Source organism: Mytilus californianus, unplaced genomic scaffold (genome assembly GCF_021869535.1).
Source record: "Mytilus californianus isolate M0D057914Y unplaced genomic scaffold, xbMytCali1.0.p SCAF_6, whole genome shotgun sequence".
NCBI classification, from domain to species: Eukaryota; Metazoa; Mollusca; class Bivalvia; order Mytilida; family Mytilidae; genus Mytilus; species Mytilus californianus.
This window is the reverse complement of record NW_026262712.1, coordinates 98116534-98136052: the sequence shown is the minus strand read 5'-3', so window position 1 is coordinate 98136052 and position 19519 is coordinate 98116534. Positions and strand designations below refer to the sequence as shown.

Genomic DNA, 19519 nt, shown 5'->3' with positions numbered 1-19519 from the left:
TATGTCCCCTCTTTTAATGGGTAAATTGATTGATTGGTGTTTAATGCCACTTTCAACACTATTGTGCTATTTTGTGGCGGTCAGTTTTTATTGGTGGAGGAAGCCGGAGAGAACCAGCGACATTCGGTAGGAAACTGACAATCCTATTCAATTAAGATTGGAGTCGAGTGCACCTGCCCCGTGCGGGATTCGAACTCACAACCTCAGTGTTGACTGGCTAGTGATACAGGAGTTCGACTACTTAAACCACTTGGCCACCGAGGCCCCTGACTGGGTATAAGAGAAAAAGTCTTTTGGGGTAATCTGTGGATCATCAAAATCAGGCTAATTTAGCAGTTTTTGCTGTTTCTCATATTATGAAAAATTTAATTTTGAATCCCTTAAATCTATTAAGAAAGGATGCAAGACAAAAATTATAAAAAATATACATATTAATATTTATCGGACAGACTAATTTCTTTAAGAACATCTGAAGGACTTTACTTAACAGATAATTTACTTAATTCAAGTGACAAAAAAGAAGACTAACATGATACCTTCTCAAATTGATAATCATAAGAAGTTAGCTTTAAATCAAAATCAGTAATAGTTTAATATCAAAATTAGGCAACAGGTTATTCACTCTATCCTACCTAAAAATACTGCAGTGAATCAGTCCTTTAAGGCAACTGGACATTAGCAAACAACAATCAATATATCAATCAGTGAGCCATGTAAATAACTAAGTGTAAGTTGAGCCCACAACCCACAGAAAAAATATTACTTTACAGCTTCTTGAAATTTTTAGTTATTAATATAGTCAGCCTTGCATTTACACAAATTTTGAACAAACTTGTGTTAGCATATATATGATGGTCACCATAAATTACTGACTGGACTACAAAATATGTTATCACATGACAACTGGCAACTACAGAAAAATTGTAAAGTGTCCCTTGAATCAAAAATCAGGATGAAATTCAATCTGAACAAAGCTGTGCATAATAGAAACAGTTCATCAAAATGTGATCAAATCAATGTAAAATGTATTTGAAAAGTCTGTGATAATCTGTATACTAGGGTATTTATGTTACATATTACAATTTGTCCCTAATATAAATGACACCCATAAATTTTCTTCTCAACTACCCTCTGAGGTAAAAAAATGCACAATATCAGAAAACTGATAAAAGAATTCCTCTTCTTTATAAGGCTTCACAATGGAATTCTGTGTGACTTTTTGTTATCTGGGATCTATTTATCTAATGTTTTTCTATACAAGATATAAAAATAAGGAGATGTGGCATGATTGCCAATGAGACAACTATACATACACCAAGAGGATAAAGATGTAAACAATTGCTGGTCACTGGAATGTCCATAACATCGAATCTCTGAAATGATAACTCAGTATTATTGAAACACTGAAGTTATATTTTGATAAGGTTTTTTTGGGGGGTATTATTTTCACTAAAATCTTTTTAATGATTAATATCTCAATTATTCCACTTATAACATGCTCAAGAGGAACAGATTTAACTTTTTTTTCATTTTGGATGATTATTAATTACAAACACTGTAAGTCAGAATGGACTCCTTATATTTGTAAGAATGAGAACTAAGACAATTAAAATTCTCTTTGTAACAGTAGGAAATCAAAATAAAATAGTCAAAAGGTACAAGTAATGTATCACAGTGCATCAGTAACTGTCCAGTAGTGACCCAACCTGACCAGTAGTGGAAAAAAACAAAGTAATCAATAACTTTGTTAAATAACATTTCCACCAAAATTTAATATTTAAATTGTTAATTACCTTCATCAAAATTGAAATCAATTTCCTCCATTTTCTACAAAGCATGTGTTCTATTTCATACAGAAATATACAGGTATCTCTCATGTTTCATTCTAATCAGTTATATCCCGTTTTGGAGTATGTTAAGGAGTTCAAAGGTCATACATGATAGAACTTTATCATCCAGTAGCAAATTATTATGACTTAATACAGCCAAATTGTGAAACAACGAAAGCTCAAGTTGGGATATTTCAATAAAAAAAAACAATGCTTATATTATGAAGGAACTGACCTGTCAGTCTAAGAAAGTTTACATTCAGAACCCCCACCTCCCCAAGATAAAAAATACATTGTAAAATTTAATTAAATAAATAATAATAAAAAAGAAAGAAAGAATAAAAAAAAAGAAAAAAACTAAAAGAAAAAACCTTTTTTAATAAAGATATTGGGGAACAGAAAAAAAAAACAGTTCTCACAGCCCACAAAAAAATAGCTTGGGTGTATATCTTTGAGATAATATTTTAATTCAATTAAAAATTTCTTGTTCTTATAATTTTCATGTATCAAATAAAAAGGAAAACCAGAATAATAAGTCCAATCATCTTCCAATAATAAATACTGTTGAATAATAAATAAACAGATATGGTAACTGTGGTTATATTTCTTGTTACCATGAACATATTATGAAAGTGGTTTACAATAACAATTAAGTATCCTTGAAAAAACTCAAAACAAACTGTCAAAATGTCTACAACCTGTTAGGCACCTGTTAATGACAGTAACAGGTCCCGAGCCACCTGTTATAATGACAGTAAAGGTCACATGGTACTTAGTTGTTTTGTCTGCCTCTAGATTACAGTACACTTAAGGTGGTTTGTCATTATATGATGTAACCACACAATTGCTGGTGATTGAAGGGGTCTTTTCTCTCCTTAAATACCCTATCCCAATTTCCTATGGAGAGAGTTTTTAAGAGTGAATCTTATAGTTAACTAAAAATTAACAGCATCAAAACAAAATGTATCCCTAAAGTTATCATAAATTGCATTATACTAATTGTGTGCTGTAAAATGCATTGCCTCTATGATTATAAATAATACATGAAGTCTTAACAGGAATCATCAAATATATTGGACAGTATAACAGACCAGATTGGACAGTATAACAGACCAGATTGGACAGTATAACAGACCAGATTGGACAGTATAACAGATCAGATTGGACAGTATAACAGACCAGATTGGACAGTATAACAGACCAGATTGGACAGTAAAACAAACCTGAGGTCAACCAAGATCCACAACACTCAACTCCAAACAGTTACTGATGTATAGACAAAGACACACAACAATGAACTACACTTTGTCCAGATAGCCTGGCTTAACAGGAAAAACATGTGTAGGGGAGAAGGCATGCTATTAACAGGAAAAACATGTGTAGGTGAGAAGGCATGCTATGAACAGGAAAAACATGTGTAGGGGAGAAGGCATGCTATTAACAGGAAAAACATGTGTAGGGGAGAAGGCATGCTATGAACAGGAAAAACATGTGTAGGGGAGAAGGCATGCTATTAACAGGAAAAACATGTGTAGGTGAGAAGGCATGCTATGAACAGGAAAAACATGTGTAGGGGAGAAGGCATGCTATTAACAGGAAAAACATGTGTAGGGGAGAAGGCATGCTATGAACAGGAAAAACATGTGTAGGGGAGAAGGCATGCTATGAACAGGAAAAACATGTGTAGGGGAGAAGGCATGCTCACCCTGTTTTCCTATCTAGACCATATGTCGTAAAAGTATTAAGATAAAACAAAATAACCTGCATCATAAGTCAATTTACAAACAGGATGACCACTAGCTTAAGGAAATGAAGGAAGAAGCACTGTTTGTAATGCAGGGTCTAAATGTTACTACTACAATCTGGTCTTCAAGTTAGCTAAGGTTACAGCAACAGCTGTTCAAGTATCATGTGATATAATATATATAAGCTGTATTGGTTTTGGCTTGAATTGAACAATAAATGGGATTTTATGTAACTATACAGACACCAGTAATCAAAAAGTGATTCAGCTGTCTATAATTTTGTGGACCTTTGACTTTAAATGATATCTGACTCTGAATTCATGTTGACACCAAGCCCAAGTCAAATTTAAGGCAAAATAAAATTTCATTTGAAGAATAAAGCAATTATAAATTTTAGCTCGTACATCTTTAATGATTTTTGAAAAGCAATGTGGACAAAACATCAATGATACAAGCCAACAACACCAGACTTCACAAAAAGAAAGACATTTAAAATACACTTTCTAGTGAGGTCTATAAAGAATGATACAGCTTATTTATGTTGTAGATCTAGTTCGGTAATAATTTGCAGAATTTGATATTTATTTTTGGAAGGTCATCTGTCTATTTGAACTAAATGATAAAATGATTGATGGTTACTTTAGTGGCAAGTATTCAATGACATGTATTATAATAATGTAGTCTATTAAAACTTCTGGAATATGAAAATCAACGTTCTGAATTTCTGCAGAATCCAAATACTCATGTGAATCTATCTTTTTGCAATCATAAGTTATAAAGAAGAACTCTCAGTTTCATATTAATTATGACAATTCTTGTATTTTCCTTCTGTAGAATAAAAATTTCATAAAATGTTTTGGCAAAGGTTCTCCTCACACACCCAAATTTAAAAGAAAATTATAGGCTTATTCTAACAGTATTTGCAATTCTCTTTTTCCACTTTGTTATAACCATGTATCAACTTTTTAACATCATTATTCTAAAAATAGAATCTTACCTTCAATTTTAATCCTGATCATATTTCCAAAAAAATGATCCCATGTACTTATAAATATGTACTACTTGAGGGATATTATAATAAACATCCACGGTTACTGTACATTGCGTCACATAAACATATCTGTATCCGGGAATAAACTCAAAATAAAAATGTCGGAAGGAAGTTTTACAATAGATTTAAGTGTTTTATTAATTCAATTAACACTGCAAACATTGTCCTCAAAGATGTTCTCCTTATGAGATAAGTACATGTATAAGAAAGGGGGTCATTTGGGGACAATGCTTAGCATGTACAAGTATAAAAAAAGAGGTCAGTTTCAGGACAATGCTTAGCATGTACATGTATAAGAAATAGGTCAGTTTCAGGACAATGCTTAGCATGTATACAAGTATAAGAAATAGGTCAGTTTCAGGACAATGCTTAGCATGTACAAGTATAAGAAAGAGGTCAGTTTAAGGACAAATGCTGAGCATGTACAAGTATAAGAAAGAGGTCAGTTTAAGGACGAATGCTGAGCATGTACAAGTATAAGAAAGGGGTCAGTTTCAGGACAATGCTTAAAGTATAAAGTACATAAAGAAGTCAATTTAGGGACATTGTCTAGAATATTCATGTAGGGAAATTATTAGAATTGAGAATGGAAATGGGGAATGTGTCAAAGAGACAACATCCTGACCAAAGAGCAGAAAACAGCCCAAGGCCATCAATGGGTCTTCAATTATTGTGTAAGAAAGGGTCAGTTTTGGAACAATATTAGCAAGTATATGTCAAACTAGAGGCTCTAAAGAGCCTGTGTGCCTCACCTACATCATCAGCTATCTCCATTTTTTGGTAAAAATTCTTAAGGGTTCCGCGGAACCCATTGTCTCGCCTACTTTTGCTGTTAATCACAGGCTCAACAAAAATGAGATGAGGAAAAAATTTAATAAAAATATTCCTCTCGATACAATTTTTTATTGTAAGAAGCTTCTGTCCAAGTTTGGTAAAAATCCAGGATAGCTTATGAATCTAATAAATGTTTTAAAAAATTTAACTGCAGACTGTATCTAATGTTAACTGGAAGATAAACTAAGTCCATCTATAAGTAAAATATGGATAAACAAGTACAAAATTTTAATAAAAATTTCCTTCTAGATACTAGCTTTTGATCATAAACAAACTTCTGTCCATGTTTGGTACAAATCCAGGATAGTTTCAGAAGGTTATTAAAATTTAAAAAACTTTAACCACAGAGTGAATGTAATGTTTCCAGGCAGAAAAACTAAGTCCATTTTATAAGTAAAATGTGGAAAAACAGGTTTTTTTTTTTTTTAAATTTACTTCTGGATACTATCCTATGATCATAAACAAGCTTCTGTCCAAGTTTGGTAGAAATCCAGGATAGTTTAAGAAAGTTATTAAAATTTCAAAAACTTTAACCACAGAGTGAATATTTGTGGACGCCGCCGCCGGCGGAATGTAGGATCGATATAATGTCTCGCTTTTTCGACAAAAGTCGAAGGCTCCACAAAAATCATCATGAAAGGGCAATTACTCTATAAAGATTTAACTGACAATTTCAGTTGGGTTGACATATTTGTAGATCTTAACTTGCTGATATTTTTTGCTATGAAAAGTTTCTATCTATCTATTATAGTTTTCAAAATAATACGCAAATATGCATAAAATTGGAAAAAAAATCGTCATTAAAGGGCAATAACTTTAATAAAAAATCAACTGAGGTTGACTTATTTGTAAATCTTGACTTGTTGATCATTTTTGCTATTTAAAGTTTCTTTCTACTGTAAATTCAGAAATTATTGCGAGGTTTTTATTAATGCGAATAATGCGACTGACTGGGTATCGCAATAATAAGAACTCGCATTTTGATTTTTGATACATATATCTGTATGCAAATTTTCCTGAAATCGCAATAATTAATCTCGCATTTTTGTCCATTCTCCAAAAATCGCAATAATAAATGCACGCAATAATTTCTGAATTTACAGTATCTATTTTAGTTTTAAGATATAAGGCAAAAAAGCTAAAAAATCATAGAAATTGTCACTAAAGAGAAATAACTCCAATAAGAAGTTGTCTGATGATTTCAGCCATGTTGACATATTTGAAGATCTTGTCTTACTTATCATTTTTCTTATAAAAATTTCTCTGAATCTGTTATTGTTTTGAAAATAATAGACAAAAATGAAAAAAAAATGATAAAATTTGACATTTAAGGGCTATAACTCATATTGGAAGTCGTCTGACAGTTTTTACTTAACAAGTTAACATTCTCTACATTTCTGCCCCTGTCAGATTTTCTCTATTCATAGCAGTTTTCAAGATAATAGACAAAACTTGCATTTTTACAAAATATTAATATCCTAACTAAAAACTAGCATTATCATTCAGAAACTCAATCTTACAATTTTAAGCATCCTATCCAGTCTAGAGATAACTTTTATTTCTGTGTGTGCTTCTTCCTTTTTTCTCTTTTGGCCAAAATATCACCCAAAATTTCATCTTTTTTAAGACAACTTCAGAGGCATAACTCTGAAATCGAGATGAGGTAGCAGTGAAAGTCAACCAAACTGCCCTCTGTTGTAGGTAGTAACTATGCAAAGCTATCTTAAATAAACATCCTGGAACAGTTTTTACCAAGATATCTTTCAAGGGCAACTCTGGAACATTAGAAGCAACAACAACAAAAATTGTGTAATTGTTCAACCATTTTTAAATAATCAAGGCCCATAACTCCTGAAGAACAAAAGTGATATTCTTCATCTCTATTTTTTTTTATCAGAAACAGTCAGCATATTCAAAGAATTAAAAAAACTATTTTGAGATAGTTGAGGGGGTATAACTCACAAGGGTTGATTACGGCAACACTTGAAAATCATATTGGACCTGCATTCCACATAGATAGTCATAATGCAAAGTTAAAAGGTCATATGTACTCCATTAGAAAATTAATAGTAGATGGTTTGTATCAGAGAGACATGTACACAGACTGTCAGACTGAAAGACACACAGAAAAGCAGTGACAGACAGCATAAAAACACAACTACATTAATTTGGAGTGTCACAATAATGGCATTACATATATTTTGGTGACTTGAGTCATACTAGTTACTTATTGAGTATATAAAAATTTACGTTTATTTTACTGCAGCTTTTTTAACAAAAATTTATGAGTTAAATTAATCATTAATCATACTGAATTGCTCTTGACTTTTGTAAAAGATATATTGTCCTGCCTGTAAACGGGAAATATCACATCAAGAGTGCACAGTCACTCAAATGTTTCGCCTGCTTTACTGACCATTGATTTCATGTCTTTTATGAAAGTCTTAAAGATAAAGGGAATACTAAAAGCAATTCAGAATTTTAACATTTTCAAAAATCTATGACAATGAAGTCAAGGTCAGATAATTGTGTCAGACAGACATACACACCTTACAATTTTTTTATACACCAAATATAGTTGACCTATTGTGTATGCTAATTGAAAAACAGACCAAAACACAAAAACTTAACATTGACCAATGAACCATAAATATGAGATCAAGGTCAAATGATACCTGCCAGACATATATGTGCACCTTGCAATTATTCCATACACCAAATATAGTTGACCTATTGCTTATAGTACTTGAAAAACAGACCAAAACACAATAAATTGCTTCGCCCAGCACAGCTGGATACGACCGCAGAGGTCCAACCCTGAACAGTTGAGGCAAAAATGGACACAATATTCGCGCTTGATACAGGTCTGAATTTGGATTGTAATTAAATATTTGACACAGAATAACTGTAGTCAAAGAACTTAGAATTGGTTATATGACTTGAATTTATATTCAATTTTTTGCTTTTGTGCAATACACTATGCTGTTGCGAATTGACCCCCCCCCCCTTTTTTTTGCTTTTGTGCAATACACTATGTTGTTGCGAATTGACCCCCCCCCCCCTTTTTTAAAAATATTTGAAGAAATTTTCTTTAAAATTTCTGAAATCTGAAATGAAAAAAAATTGTCCCCGCTCACAATTTCTTTTTTACCCCAAAAAAATTCAATTCAAATTTCCAATGGAGTTTGCAACCATAATTACCCATTTAAATACATCATAAAAGTCTTAAAATAGAAAATGACATACATAATCATGGCTAAAATTAATATTCCTTAATCAGCATTTTTAAATAGTAACTTTTAAAAATAAATTGACAGCTAATCACCTCAAGACAATACAACATTTCTTTATACATAAATTAAAAGCAAAACATAACATTGTACTTTTTTTTAATTGTCCATTAACCAGGAAACCCTTGTTTTTCCCCCTTTTTTGCCCCTAATTCCTAAACAGTTTAGCCATGACCCCCCAAAGCCAATCCTAACCATCCCTTTGTGGTATGGAAACTTGTGGTAAAATTTCAGAGAGATCCATTACACCGTTCCACAAGTTATTGTCTGGAAACTAGAAAAATGCTTATTTGGGCCCCTTTTTGGCCCCTAATTCCTAAACTGTTAGGACTATAACCCCCAAAATCAATCCCAACCTTCCATTTGTGGTTATAAACCTTGTGTTTAAATTTCATAGATTTCTATTTATATTTACTAAAGTTATTGGCCGGAAACCAAATGTCTTCGGACGACGCTGACGACAACAACTACGACGACCACATGATACCAATATACGACCACAAATTTTTTTGCGGTCGTATAAAAACTTAACATTGACCAATGAACCATGAAAATGAGGTCAAGGTCAGATGGAACCTGCCAGACTGACATGTACCCATTACAATCATTCCATACACCAAATATAGTTGACCTACTGCTTATATTATTTGAGAAATGGACCTAATCATGTAACTTTATAACCTTGATCACTGATACATTAAATGAGGTCGAGGTCAGGTGAACTCTGTGTGACAGACATGTAGACGTTGCAAGGCACCCATATACCAAATATAGTTATCCTATTACTCATAATAAGTGAGAAATTCACATGACAAAAAAACTCAATTTATTTTTCAAGCAGTCGCTGAACCATGAAAATGGGGCCAAGGACAACAGACATATGATTGACAGAAACTTCGCAACATAAGGTATCTGCATACAAGATATGAAGCATCAAGGTCTTCTACCTTCTGAAATATAAAGCTTTATACAAATAGTTTAAGCTGCCGCCACCGCCGAATAGTAATACCTATGTCTCGCATACTGTGACAGCTAGGTGAGACAAAAATTGGGCAAAAATGTAACATAAATCTGCATTCTAAAATCATGACAGATCTCCTCAATACCTGCAATCTAGATGTAAACAATACAAATCAGACTACAACGATTTTATTCTAGATCAAATTATAACTCAGCCTCTGAGAAAATATGGAGTATTCACATATATATTGTTAAGTCTTCAAAACTGACAGCATTTTTTCTTCACATTTAACTTATCACTTGCAATTAATAGAATGCCATTCCCTGGACTTATAGCTTGATCTCTAATGAAGAATAGATACTCAATCTCCCTGACCCGTAAAAAACTGAAAAAAGTTGGAAAATTAACTTACCAGGCATCTTAAACTGCAATATTATGGCAGGATTTAAACATTCCCTATAAGTAGTGTTATAAATCGTAACATTGTGGTATGCAGCAGTTAACAATAGGTTGTAAAACTAACATAAGGAGACAGAAAAGTTATCCATAACCACCAGATATAAAGTAGGATTAAAATAAAGTAGATTGAATGAACGACCTTGACGAGGTCAACAGATCTGTCTTATTCTTCATCCACTTAATACTTAATAAAACTCTCAAATTAAATTTATGATTACTTATTTAATGAATTGTGCATGGATTTGTCAGTCTGAATTTAATACATTTAAATTTAAATGATTCAACTTGAATAAAAAAGTATTTTTAATGTAAATTGTTTGAGGAAACTGAGCAGAAATTTAATATTGTTTAACACTTAATCTGCATATCCTTTCTTGACTGAACACAGATAACAGAAAATTACAATTTATTTGTTGATTCAACTGTTTATTAAGTGTTTCCCTATCCTTTTTTACTTGTTGAGACTATTTTGGAAGTTAGTGCATTCACTATTTCCTATTCTCATAAAATAATAAACTTACAGGTAAAAAAACAAGTTTACCCCACAAATTGTATGTCCTCTCCCCTCCCCCATGTCCCCTCCGCTTCCCTGATGTTATGCCCCAAGTTATGAACCTCCTTACTCGTTGTGTATTTTATATATTAATGTTTTCTTTTATTTTTGGAGAATATGGTGGTAGATCTTTGATTTACTTCTATTTATTTACAACTATAATAGACCCAGAACAATTTAGAGCTAAAATTGACATATTATATAGACACCTGTCTATTGTTGAAGAATGTATGTTACATCTTTGATGTATTTTGGTTAATTTTGTCATTGGGTTGTTGTCTCATTAAGGCACAAAACCAGAAACAAGTCTTTAGGGTTATTGATGAATTGATTGTTGTTTTCTTAATATCAAGTTGCAGGTATTTCATGCATATTTTGGACAATATTTAGAGTGACCAATACCAATCACTTGCTTTGCCATCTAATGTAATTTAACTGGTCATCTATTCATAGTGTTATAGTTCAAAACTGAGGAAAGTTTTCTTAAACTGAAAATTACTGTAATAAGTCTTGTATGAATTATAAACTATATTTTAAAGATCTTAGGGTTGATTATAATGCAACACTGTAAAATCATACTAGACCTGCATTTCATGTAGGTAGTCATAATGCAAAGTTATATTGTTCTCCTTTTTGGTAAATGCTTTTATTTGTACACAGTTGACAGGTGTGTTTCAAGGATTCAAAGTACACGTTAAATGCTTAAAAAAATTGTCTTTTTTTAACCTGAAAAAGTAGAAATTCATCTACAGTTCATGTTCTAAAATATAATCCAGTATTGTTTCACTAAGTACATGCAAGTGTCTATAATTCTTGTTTACTAATCTGTTCATGAACAAATTAAAAGTATCAGCGCATGCATTACAGATGACAAAATCACAGGTTAAAACAAAACTGTTACAAAGCTGCTTACAATTATATCACATTACTTATTACTACTGATGAAATAAAAATCATGTCTTCTTATAACCTAATACATTTGTATATGTCACAAATTACCCTGGACATGTTGCTGCAATTAATTTTAAAATAAGGAGAGTTCATGTTTTGGCCTATAAGACAGAACTATCTATTTGGCCAAAGGACAAAGATGTGAACAATTACATTTCAGCATTTAGCCTTCAACAATGATCAAAACTTAGGATGTACTAATAAGCTTTAAAAGGCTCAGGGATGAATATGTGAAACAATTTAAAAGAGAAAACCAATGGGATAATTTCTGTAACAACAACAACAGACAAGACTGCACACTCTAAAATGTCTCACCTGCTTTACTAACTATGATTGATTTTATGTTGATAGTTCTAAAGATAAAGTTTTAATATAAGAATCACATAAATTTTCCCTAACATGTGTTCCTTATAATACTGGGGATATTATAGGGTGGCTTTCTCCTAACATGTGTTCCGTATACTACTGGGGATAAATAGTGTGGCTTTCTCCTAACATGTGATCCTTATAATACTGAGAATCAATAGTGTGGCTTTCTACTAACATGCGTTCCTTAAAATACTGGGGATCAATAGTGTAGTTTTCTCCTTATATGTGGCCCGTATAATACTGGGGGAAAATATGAGGGCTTTCTTCTAACATGTGTTCCTTATAATACTGTGGATAAATAGTGTAGCTTTCTCCTAACATGTGTTCCTTAAAATACTGGGGATCAATAGTCTGGCTTTCTCCTAACAAGTGTTCCTTATAATACTGGGGATAAATAGTGTGGCTTTCTCCTAACATGTGATCCTTATAATACTGGGGATCAATATGGTGGCTTTCTCCTAACAAGTGTTCCTTATAATACTGGGGATATTATTGTGTGGCTGTCTCCTAACATGTGTTCCTTATAATACTGGGGATATTACTGTGTGGGTTTTTGCCAACATGTGTTCCATATAAAACTGGGGATACATAGTGTGGCTTTCACATAACATGTGTTCCTTATAATACTGGGGATAAATATTGTGGCTTTTTCCTAACATGTGTTCCTTATAATACTGGGGATAAATAGTGTGGCTTTCTCCTAACATGTGTTCCTTATAATACTGGGGATATTATTGTGTGGCTGTCTCCTAACATGTGTTCCTTATAATACTGGGAATATTACTGGGTGGGTTTTTGCTAACATGTGTTCCATATAAAACTGGGGATAAATATTGTGGCTTTCTCATAACATGTGTTCCTTATAATAATGGGGATAAATAATGTGGCTTTTTCCTAACATGTGTTCCTTATAATACTGGGGATAAATAATATGGCTTTCTACTAACATGTGTTCCTTATAATACTGGGGATATTATTGTGTGGCTGTCTCCTAACATGTGTTCCTTATAATACTGGGGATATTACTGTGTGGGTTTTTCCTAACATGTGTTCCTTATAAAACTGAGGATAAATAGTGTGGCTTTCACATAACATGTGTTCCTTATAATACTGGGGATAAATATTGTGGCTTTTTCCTAACATGTGTTCCTTATAATACTGGGGATATTATTGTGTGGCTTTCTCCTAACATGTGTTCCTTATAATACTGGGGATCAATAGTGTGGCTTTCTCCTAACATGTGTTCCTTATAATACTGGGGATCAATAGTGTGGCTTTCTCCTAACATGTGTACCTTATAATACTGGGGATGTTATAGTGTGGCTTTCTCCTAACATGTGTTCCTTATAATACTGGGGATGTTATAGTGTGGCTTTCTCCTAACAAGTGTTCCTTATAATACTGGGGATCAATAGTGTGGCTTTCTCCTAACATGTGTTCCTTATAATACTGGGGATCAATAGTATGGCTTTCTCCTAACATGTGATCCTTATAATACTGGGGATCAATAGTGTGGCTTTCTCCTAACATGTGGTCCTTATAATACTGGGGATCAATAGTGTGGCTTTCTCCTAACATGTGTTCCTTATAATACTGGGGATCAATAGTGTGGCTTTCTCCTAACATGTGTTCCTTATAATACTGGGGATTTTATAGTGTGGCTTTCTTCTAACATGTGTTCCTTATAATACTGGGGATCAATAGTGTGGCTTTCTCCTAACAAGTGGTCCTTATAATACTGGGGACAAAAGTGTGGCTTTCTCCTAACATGTGTTCCTTATAATACTGGGGATCAATAGTGTGGCTTTCTCCTAACCTGTTCCTTATAATACTGGGGATTTTATAGTGTGGCTTTTATCCAACATGTGTTCCTTATAATACTGGGGATATTATAGTGTGGCCTTCTCCTAACATGTGTACCTTATAATACTGGGGATCAATAGTGTGGCTTTCTCCTAACATGTGTTCCTTATAATACTGGGGATGTCATAGTGTGGCTTTCTCCTAACACGTGTTCCTTATAATACTGGGGATCAATAGTGTGGCTTTCTCCTAACATGTGTTCCTTATAGTACTGGGGAACTGGGGATCAATAGTGTGGCTTTCTCCTAACATGTGTTCCTTATAATACTGGGGATCAATAGTGTGGCTTTCTCCTAACATGTGTACCTTATAATACTGGGGATGTAATAGTGTGGCTTTCTCCTAACATGTGTTCCTTATAATACTGGGGATCAATAGTGTGGCTTTCTCCTAACATGTGTACCTAATAATACTGGGGATGTTATAGTGTGGCTTTCTCCTAACATGTGTTCCTTATAATACTGGGGGTTGTTAATAGTGTGGCTTTCGCCTAACATATGTTCCTTATAATACTGGGGATGTCATAGTGTGGCTTTCTCCTAACATGTGTTCCTTATAATACTGGGGATCAATAGTGTGGCTTTCTCCTAACATGTGTTCCTTATAATACTGGGGTTCAATAGTGTGGCTTTCTCCTAACATGTATTCCTTATAGTGCTGGGGATCAATAGTGTGGCTTTCTCCTAACATGTGTTCCTTATAGTACTGGGGATCAATAGTGTGGCTTTCTCCTAACATGTGTTCCTTATAATACTGGGGATCAATAGTGTGGCTTTTTTCCTAACATGTGTTCCTTATAATACTGGGGATCAATAGTGTGGCTTTCTCCTAACATGTGTTCCTTATAATACTGGGGATTTTATAGTGTGGCTTTCTTCTAACATGTGTTCCTTATAATACTGGGGATCAATAGTGTGGCTTTCTCCTAACATGTGGTCCTTATAATACTGGGGATCAATAGTGTGGCTTTCTCCTAACATGTGTTCCTTATAATACTGGGGATCAATAGTGTGGCTTTCTCCTAACATGTGTTCCTTATAATACTGGGGATTTTATAGTGTGGCTTTCTTCTAACATGTGTTCCTTATAATACTGGGGATCAATAGTGTGGCTTTCTCCTAACATGTGATCCTTATAATACTGGGGATCAATAGTGTGGCTTTCTCCTAACAAGTGGTCCTTATAATACTGGGGACAAAAGTGTGGCTTTCTCCTAACATGTGTTCCTTATAATACTGGGGATCAATAGTGTGGCTTTCTCCTAACCTGTTCCTTATAATACTGGGGATTTTATAGTGTGGCTTTTATCCAACATGTGTTCCTTATAATACTGGGGATATTATAGTGTGGCCTTCTCCTAACATGTGTACCTTATAATACTGGGGATCAATAGTGTGGCTTTCTCCTAACATGTGTTCCTTATAATACTGGGGATGTCATAGTGTGGCTTTCTCCTAACACGTGTTCCTTATAATACTGGGGATCAATAGTGTGGCTTTCTCCTAACATGTGTTCCTTATAGTACTGGGGAACTGGGGATCAATAGTGTGGCTTTCTCCTAACATGTGTTCCTTATAATACTGGGGATCAATAGTGTGGCTTTCTCCTAACATGTGTACCTTATAATACTGGGGATGTAATAGTGTGGCTTTCTCCTAACATGTGTTCCTTATAATACTGGGGATCAATAGTGTGGCTTTCTCCTAACATGTGTACCTAATAATACTGGGGATGTTATAGTGTGGCTTTCTCCTAACATGTGTTCCTTATAATACTGGGGGTTGTTAATAGTGTGGCTTTCTCCTAACATATGTTCCTTATAATACTGGGGATGTCATAGTGTGGCTTTCTCCTAACATGTGTTCCTTATAATACTGGGGATCAATAGTGTGGCTTTCTCCTAACATGTGTTCCTTATAATACTGGGGTTCAATAGTGTGGCTTTCTCCTAACATGTATTCCTTATAGTGCTGGGGATCAATAGTGTGGCTTTCTCCTAACATGTGTTCCTTATAGTACTGGGGATCAATAGTGTGGCTTTCTCCTAACATGTGTTCCTTATAATACTGGGGATCAATAGTGTGGCTTTTTTCCTAACATGTGTTCCTTATAATACTGGGGATCAATAGTGTGGCTTTCTCCTAACATGTGGTCCTTATAATACTGGGGACAAAAGTGTGGCTTTTTCCTTATATGTGGTCCTTATAATACAAGTGTGGCATTCTCCTAATACAAAATTAGACTATTGACAAATATTGTGGCATTCTTATACATAATCAGACTCCTAATACATAATCAGACTATGGATAAATAGTGTGATATTCTCCTAATACAATATCAGACTGGGACAAAAAGTTTGGCAACCTCATAATACATAATCAGATTGGTACAAATAGTGTGGCATTCTCCTAGTCAGACTGGGGACAAATAGTGTGACATTCTCCTAATCAGACTGCGGACACATAGTGTGGCATTCTCCTAATACATAATCAGACCGGGGACTAATTGAGTTGCATTTTTGTAATTAGACTGGGGACAAATATTGCAGCATTCTCCTAATCAGACTGGGAACAAAAAGTATGGCATTCTTTTTGCATGTGTCCCAAATCAGACTGGCAACAAATAGTGTGGCATACTCTGTACATGTGTCCAAAATCAGACTGGGAACAAAAAGTGTGACATTCTCTGTACATGTGTCCCAAATCAGACTGGGAACAAAAAGTGTGGCATTCTTTGTGCATGTGTCCCAAATCAGACTGGGAACAAAATGTGTGACATTCTCTATATGTATAATTAGATGGGGATAGTTAAACTGGTATTCTTTTAACATGTGTCCCCCATCAGAAAGGGAAAATTTGTTTTGTATTTTCCTTATACATGATCAGACTGGGGACAAATAATGTTGTGTTCATTTAATATAATCAAGCTGAAAATAACTAGTGTGGCATTCTCCAAATACATTTTTAGACTAGGAAAAAATAGTGTGGCATTTCCAAAATACATTATTAGACTAGGGAAAAATAGTGTGGCATTCTCCAAATACTTTATTAAACTGGGAACAAATAGTGTTGCATTCTCCTAACATGTTTTTCCTATCAGACTATGGAAAACAGTGGGGCATTCTCTAAATATTTGTCCCCAATTGAACTGGATGATTAACAATTCTGCTATCACAATATGTTTATCAAATGAATTTAGCCCTTCAACTAAAAGTAATTTTTCTAGAAAAAGCTAAGATAACTTCAAAGTTATGGAGCAATTGATCTGAAATAATGCCTCACAATAATAGTCTTCTTATTACAACAATTATTTGTACAGCTGGGAAACAATTGTCAAACTTCAATATTTAATTACAGAATTATTACTAAAACTATATTAACTAATTTATTTTCAACATTCTAATGCTCAATATCATTTCTGAGAGTGGAATTTTTTGCTAGTTTTCAATTAAGTTTGTTAACAAATGAATAACTATTCTATTTCTATCTTCATCATTACCACTTCATGGCGGATATTCAAATAATTAAATACTATGTGATGCCAAAAGTTTTAACAACTGTGGAATTTTTTTCTGGTCAGTTATAGTTAGTTATTGTTTAAAGGTTATTTCTGCCATTCTGTTATCATTTAATACTATAATTATCAAATAATTGTCAGCTAAATGTTTTAATATAATTACTATTACAACTTTTCAACTGCATACAAATTTCTGTCAGTATCCAAAAGGAGATAACTCAATAAATATAAATGTGTAAAAACAGCTATTTAGAACAGGCCTCAGACCACAATTACTTTTACCATCGGTCATAATGTTTTTCTTTTTAAAAGTCAAATTGAATTTAAAAATGTACATCTGTTCAAACATGAAATAAAATCTACTGTTCATAGACCATTATTATTCTAATAAAATATGCTTGTCCCAGCACAATCCATTGCTGATTTCTCTCTTGAATGGCCTGAAAACATGCCAAGGGTGAGTTTTGAATAAATGCTGAAGGCTAATTTCTGCCCTACTTTCACTTTGGCTAAGTCGATGCTTTCACTTTCAACAATAATTTTTCTCTCATTTTTTACTTATTTCAGTATATATATATATATGCAGCTTATAGGACCACATAAGAAAATAGTGTAAAGAAAAATAAGGAAGAAATACCCCATATAATACTTGGGATCTATATTCACGAACAATGGCAATTAATTGTGGTCTAAAGCCAACAACCTAAATACAGCTAATGTTATCAGTATTCGGACTACTGATCATGAGGAATGACAATTAAAAAATCCAAAAAATTGAAAGAAAATTTGTTCGTATAGAACTGAACATTTCTAAAAGTACAAAAGGAGGAGGCATGATAAGAGCCATTATCTATATCCCCTGTAAGTGTAAAAATAGCAAACTTATTCAACCCTTTCAAAATTATTGTTACCAATAAATGCACAGGTTACAGGTAATATAAATCTAGACACCTAAGTATAGAAAAGATACTTGTGATGTCACTATGACATCATAAACATGTCTAAATTAACCTGAAATGGCAGTTTAAGCATAGTTTTTGGTCATAAAATATATTAGCAACAGCTTTATCCAAAATAATGTTTTTACAAACACGTATACATCTTAAAATATAATATATATTGTTGCAAAATATCTTTTGGGGTAAAGCTGTTGATAATATCTAAATTTTAATGACAAGATCTCCAAATGAGTCTTTTTTGGCAGTTTTTGTTGTTTTGCACTAAATGTAAAAAAAAATTAAAGCCATTATGCCAACATGTAAGACAATATCCAAAAACATAAATACTGGTGTCTGGCAGATAAATGTCTTATGAACATATGATGCATGTTATTTGTTAGTTTTAAAATACTTTTTGATTTCCGAATTCAATGGGCCAAAAAAGTGGCTTTATCACACCTTTTCCTTTATAAAGATCCAAATTGGAACAAACATGAATTTTCTAGAACAGGTCATGTACCTAAAAGTCCAAGCAAAATTTTAACAATTCAAGTCCCATAACTCTAGAACAACTAATAAATAAATCAAAAAAATCTGAATGGACTGTATCTTAAAAGATCCAAATATTGTGAACACATCTCAAAAGATCAAATATAAAGCAAACAAGAGATATGACAAGATAAATGCACCAAAGTGTGGAATTTTTAACAGTTTTAGACTGTTTACTCTTAGAAGGTCTGCAAATCTTGAACAAGTCTTAGTATGAAGAATTATTCTATATAAAAATAAGGACATGAGGTATAATTGCCAATGAGACAACTATCCACAAAAGTTCAAGCCTGGTATCATATATCATTAGATAGCACATTGTAGAATGACCAAAAAGTAGGTGTACATGCAGACAGTTTGTACAATTAATTTAAAATAATATTTCTATGAAGTGCATGCCTAATTCATTCTGACCATCAAAGGTTGTGTATGCAAAGGGTTAAAAAATAATCCTAAAATCTAAGAACATAATGAGAGCTATAATTCTAATTAAATTGAACAAGCATTCTGAAGGTTGGTCACATGCAATACTTTGTACATTGGATGGAACATTAGAAAGGTGTTCTGTTTCATTCAGAGAATACGGTGTTACATGACATACTGTGGATTCA

At 33.3% G+C, this 19519-nt stretch overlaps 1 protein-coding gene across 4 annotated transcripts in view; it reads right to left on the bottom strand.

Moving 5' to 3' along the window:
* LOC127705441 (LIM domain only protein 3-like) overlaps positions 1-19519 on the bottom strand; it is a 152417-nt gene that overhangs the window by 126366 nt on the left and 6532 nt on the right. Inside the window, exon 1 of one of the 4 annotated variants that reach the window (XM_052209761.1) lies at positions 10123-10280. The exons of 1 other annotated variant lie outside the window; for it this stretch is intronic. In XM_052209761.1, coding sequence (XP_052065721.1) covers positions 10123-10129 — 7 coding nt within the window. In that variant the 5' untranslated portion in view covers positions 10130-10280. Of the gene's footprint in view, positions 1-1793; positions 1888-4571; positions 4706-10122; positions 10281-19519 lie in introns of those variants that run through there. 2 more of the 4 variants (XM_052209758.1, XM_052209757.1) reach the window with 2 other exon arrangements.